Source organism: Stegastes partitus, unplaced genomic scaffold (assembly GCF_000690725.1).
Source record: "Stegastes partitus isolate 25-593 unplaced genomic scaffold, Stegastes_partitus-1.0.2 Scaffold2306, whole genome shotgun sequence".
NCBI lineage: Eukaryota > Metazoa > Chordata > Actinopteri > Pomacentridae > Stegastes > Stegastes partitus.
The window spans coordinates 37,848-42,130 of NW_007580037.1; the positions used below are offsets into that span (position 1 = coordinate 37,848).

General features: G+C 42.1%; 1 protein-coding gene across 1 annotated transcript in view; it reads right to left on the bottom strand.

Annotated features, from left to right (window-relative positions):
- LOC103374618 (palmdelphin-like) overlaps positions 1–4,283 on the bottom strand; it is a 25,129-nt gene that overhangs the window by 15,840 nt on the left and 5,006 nt on the right. Inside the window, exon 2 of the mRNA XM_008304733.1 lies at positions 1,080–1,130. Within this exon, the coding sequence (XP_008302955.1) occupies positions 1,080–1,124 (45 nt within the window). The 5' untranslated portion in view covers positions 1,125–1,130. The remainder of the gene's footprint in view (positions 1–1,079; positions 1,131–4,283) is intronic.

The window sequence follows — 4,283 nt, forward strand, 5'->3', positions numbered from 1 at the left end:
TCAATTAGACGTGAAATCCAGCGATGCGTAGTGTTCTAACAACACACTAGTTATTATAACAACTATGAACAATAATGAACAACTAATGAGCCTTCCAGCATCAAGCCCTCCTCGTATCTGGACCTCCGTCTTGACAATCCGACAGCCTTGATATCCGACATAAAAGAAGGTTTTATGTTTAGTCACGACTCTACATGATCATCTTTTGTTCACTATATGAAAAATATAAACGTTTCTCCTGCCCTGGTGGTGGAGAAGAAGCAGGAGCCCCTCACCACAGCAGAGACCTGAAGTAACTCCGTGGCAGCAGAGCTGAAAATACATTTGGCAGTGATGGCGTTAAGTAGGAGCTGATGTTGAAAACAATCAGCTCGTGTTCACACTTGGCCTCCTGTGCTCTTCCCCTGCTAATAACAGGGTCAGAAATGGCCAAGACCAGGATGATAAGGGCTACATAACAGGTAATTCTGCACCTAACAATTTATATGCAATAACAATGAGTAAATGAGTGGTCGCTGCTTCACAGTTCTTGTGTGCAAACATGCATAAAGTTAAGTCGAACCTGATGTCATCAGTCTGAGTTACAGTATTTGAATTACTGTCAGACTCTTGAAGCCTCCGATTAGCTTCAGCTGTGGAACAAGTGTGATCGTCTCCTGTTTCTTACACCACAGTTATTTCAGGGAAGTGCCTCTAATGTGGACTGGGGACATAAATATTATTCTATATCTTGCTTGAAGTTCAAGGAGACCATCTTTATATAATACATCTTGTTTGCTGTCAAAAGTCCAAAGTCACAGTCTCCTGATCTCGTCTCTGACTTAATAACTCGTGTGGGCAGTCAGATATAAAACACATTAGATCAGTTTGAACTTAAATCTGAGCATCTATCTGGAGCTTCACCTTTATGAACACTGTGGATGTTTAGCGTTGATTTGAAAAGTTAAAATGAGTATAATCCCTCCACCTGATTAGAGCAAAAAAGCCCAACATAAAGAAAAAATGTAGTTAAGTCAACAGAGTAGCAGCCATCACTAAACATTTGTATCCTGGCTTAGTTTGAGTAAAAGATGCTTTACCGTGATCGCCTGGAGCCTCTCCTTCAGCAGGTCAGCCTCCTCCATGATGGCCTGCAGGACCAACAAAGCACATGACAGTGAATGAACTGCACAAGGAAGTGACATGACAAGTAATCACCTCACAGGAATTACAGAATTTCTAAGTTGACCAGCAGAGTGTTTCCTCTAAAGAACAGTCAAAAGGAAATACTTTCAAAAGTATAGTAATGGCAAACTATTGAAAATAGAAACTCAACAATCAAAGATGTTAGAAAATCTGTTTACTGAAACAAAAATTGAATTGGTTATAAAATGACTTTGAAGTGACACTGCAGAGCTGTTTGTTTGCTTCCTCCTGTTTTAAGTCAGTGGCATTGACGACGACGACAGAGAGACTGAGGAAGTGATGAAGTGATTCTGAGGCTGTTCAGCTCCTGAAGACACTGAAGAAGACGACTTTAGTGGTTTTAGTGCAGGAGGAAGATGAAGATAGCCATCAGTGACTTTTCCTGGTAGCTGCTGGAGTTTTATTTCCTCAACCAGCCGAGTTACAGGAACTGTTCAGAAAAAAGCATTTGTGTATGTTACCGCTACGCATTTAATTAAAGGTTAAAACATCTTTCTGTGTAAATATCTCATGTTCCAGTGGCGTAGCCGTCATTTTAAAAGTGTGGGGGACTAACTGTTCAGAGGTCTGTTGAGTGATTTATTATCCTCTCACATTCAGTTGCACCTCTCCTTAGCAGGTAAACAACCACATAACCACAAACAGCACAGCACCAAGGAACCAACGTTATTATTTTAAAAAAAATAATAATAATAAATGATATACTATCAAAGTCAAAATCTAAAACCTAAAGCTGCCAACTGTGGTTGAGTTGACATAGAAGGACCCGGGGCGTCTACATGGTGCATGGCCAGATAATGAAGTGCCACATTAAAACACTGAACACCAGAAGTTCTGTAAAACAGCATTCCTGTTTAAAATGATCCGCACCAGAGCACATGTTCTGTACAGAAATGAAGGAGGAGTGGGTTTATAATCAGCTAGCTTAGCTAACGACATTGACATTTAGCTAGCTAAGCTAGCGAGTTAACCTAGCTAACTTAGGATGACAAAGTCCTCTTCAAAGTCTTTTAGCCAAAGTCCCAGGAAATTATATCCCATATAAAATATCTTTGTATTAGCTAAACATTATCACCATGTACCAGCATTACTACACTTACACGGTTTGTTGGGAAAAAAGCTGTCCAGAGTTTTCTGCTTCTTGGTTTGTTTAGCGGACATGTTTAAAGCTAAACGTCACACTGCAGCTGTTTAGCGCCGTCTACTAATGATGCGTTTAAAGGCGGCTCGGAAAAACGTGTTTCCACATGTTAAAAATGAATTAAGTGGTTGTAATGGCTGTAAAAAAAAAAAAAAGTGCGGGGGACGGAGGACACAGATACGGGAAGTGCGGGGGACATGTCCCCCCGTGTACCCCGCGTCCGCTACGCCCATGTCATGTTCCAACGTGGACACCTGCAGCTTATATTCAGGTGCCTCAATCGTCTGGAAATTACGGTAGTGAAAAGTCTGTGTACCCACATTATGTTATTGCAATATACATGCAACCATGTTTTTTTAATTTATTTATTTATATTATATATTATATTTTAAAAGCAGGCCACAGTGAATGTATCATGCACTATTTTTTCAGATGGTGTATGAATGCATATGGTGTGTATTCCCAGCAGCAAGACAGTGAATGTGTGTGAGCATTTAAGTTTATGGTTAAAAAGGAAGCATTCCACCCAGCGTTGATTTCTTTTCTATCTACACCGCTCGTCTTCCTTCACACACCGACTGCAGGTATACGTTAATTATTATATACGTCGTAACGGGTCAGCTGTGCACTGAGTGAACTCCTGACCGCTGTTTGTGCTACCGATGATTTACTGCAGTACACAATAACACATAATATAGATTGACTGGGAAAGAAGCAGCATGTCTGTGTCACATGTCTGGGCCTGAGGAATGGCATGGAGCCGTGACTGTATGGAATGTACCACGGCGGTGTCGGTACGCTGTTATAATGCACAACAGTAAACTGAAGCAGAGCAGAGTGATGGCTGAAGGTTAAGACACACTGAGCCCGAGTGAGGACAGCAGCTTCTCATAGAGACGTCTGAAAACAGAACACTGAGTTCATATCAGCCACGTGAGGGAGAATTCAGCAGGACAAACGATGCCAAGAAAGACTGAAAGAAAATTAAGCATTCAAGCCCACTATTGTTTGGGAAGAGAAATAACAAAAGATGTGCCAGAACAACATGAGTGTAAATCTGATTCCAAACTCCAATCAGAGGAAGCTGCTAGAATAAGACGCCCACAAAGGCTTGGACACTACAGGCAAGCCACCTACTGTGGAAATATGAACAGTGGAGGAAGGGGGGTCACACTGATTACTGCTGATTAATACACAAAGCTGTGGGTGAAAAATGGCGGCGTCTGTCACATAGCAGTGTTATGGCGCATTGAGGTATTTATTGTTGCATACAACATGATACTGCCAACTGTCAAAGTTTGAAACAAATCAGCAGCACTGATCGTGTAAAAGACGTCTCCGATCATTGATTTAACTCATAAAAACTCATAAATAACTCTTTACCATTGTTGCTATAGAATCCATGAACTCCCTGCCTCACCCTCACACCCACCCCCGCTCCACACCAAAGACTCCACGAACACGATGTTAAACTGCTCTACTGCACAATGACAAGTTCAAGTATTGGGATTTTATCAACGCAACTGACAGACGAGGTGTGTCAGGAAAGTTCCAGGACTGGTGTCACAAAAGATGTATTTCAAACCCAAACTATGAACTACGATGTCACTCTCAAGTGTTTCTGAGTGGTGCAAGAGGTTTAAGGAGGGACGCGAGGACGTGGAAGATGGTCCCAGGAGCAGAAGGTCTTCAGCGAACAGGACTGAGGCCAACGTGGAGCGCGTCAGGGTGATGGTGCGTGGTGATCATCACCTCAAAACATTGACTCGAAGACAAAAACAGATCAAGGAGTCCTGATGGACGTGGACTTTAACGTACCATCACCTGGTCTCAACCCTACTGAACATTTATGATGCACTGAAACACTGAGAAAGCCAAACATCGCTGGCATCACGAGAAGCATTTTGAAACGCTGTCAGATGGGAAAAGATGCAGCATCAGGTTTGAACAAACCTGT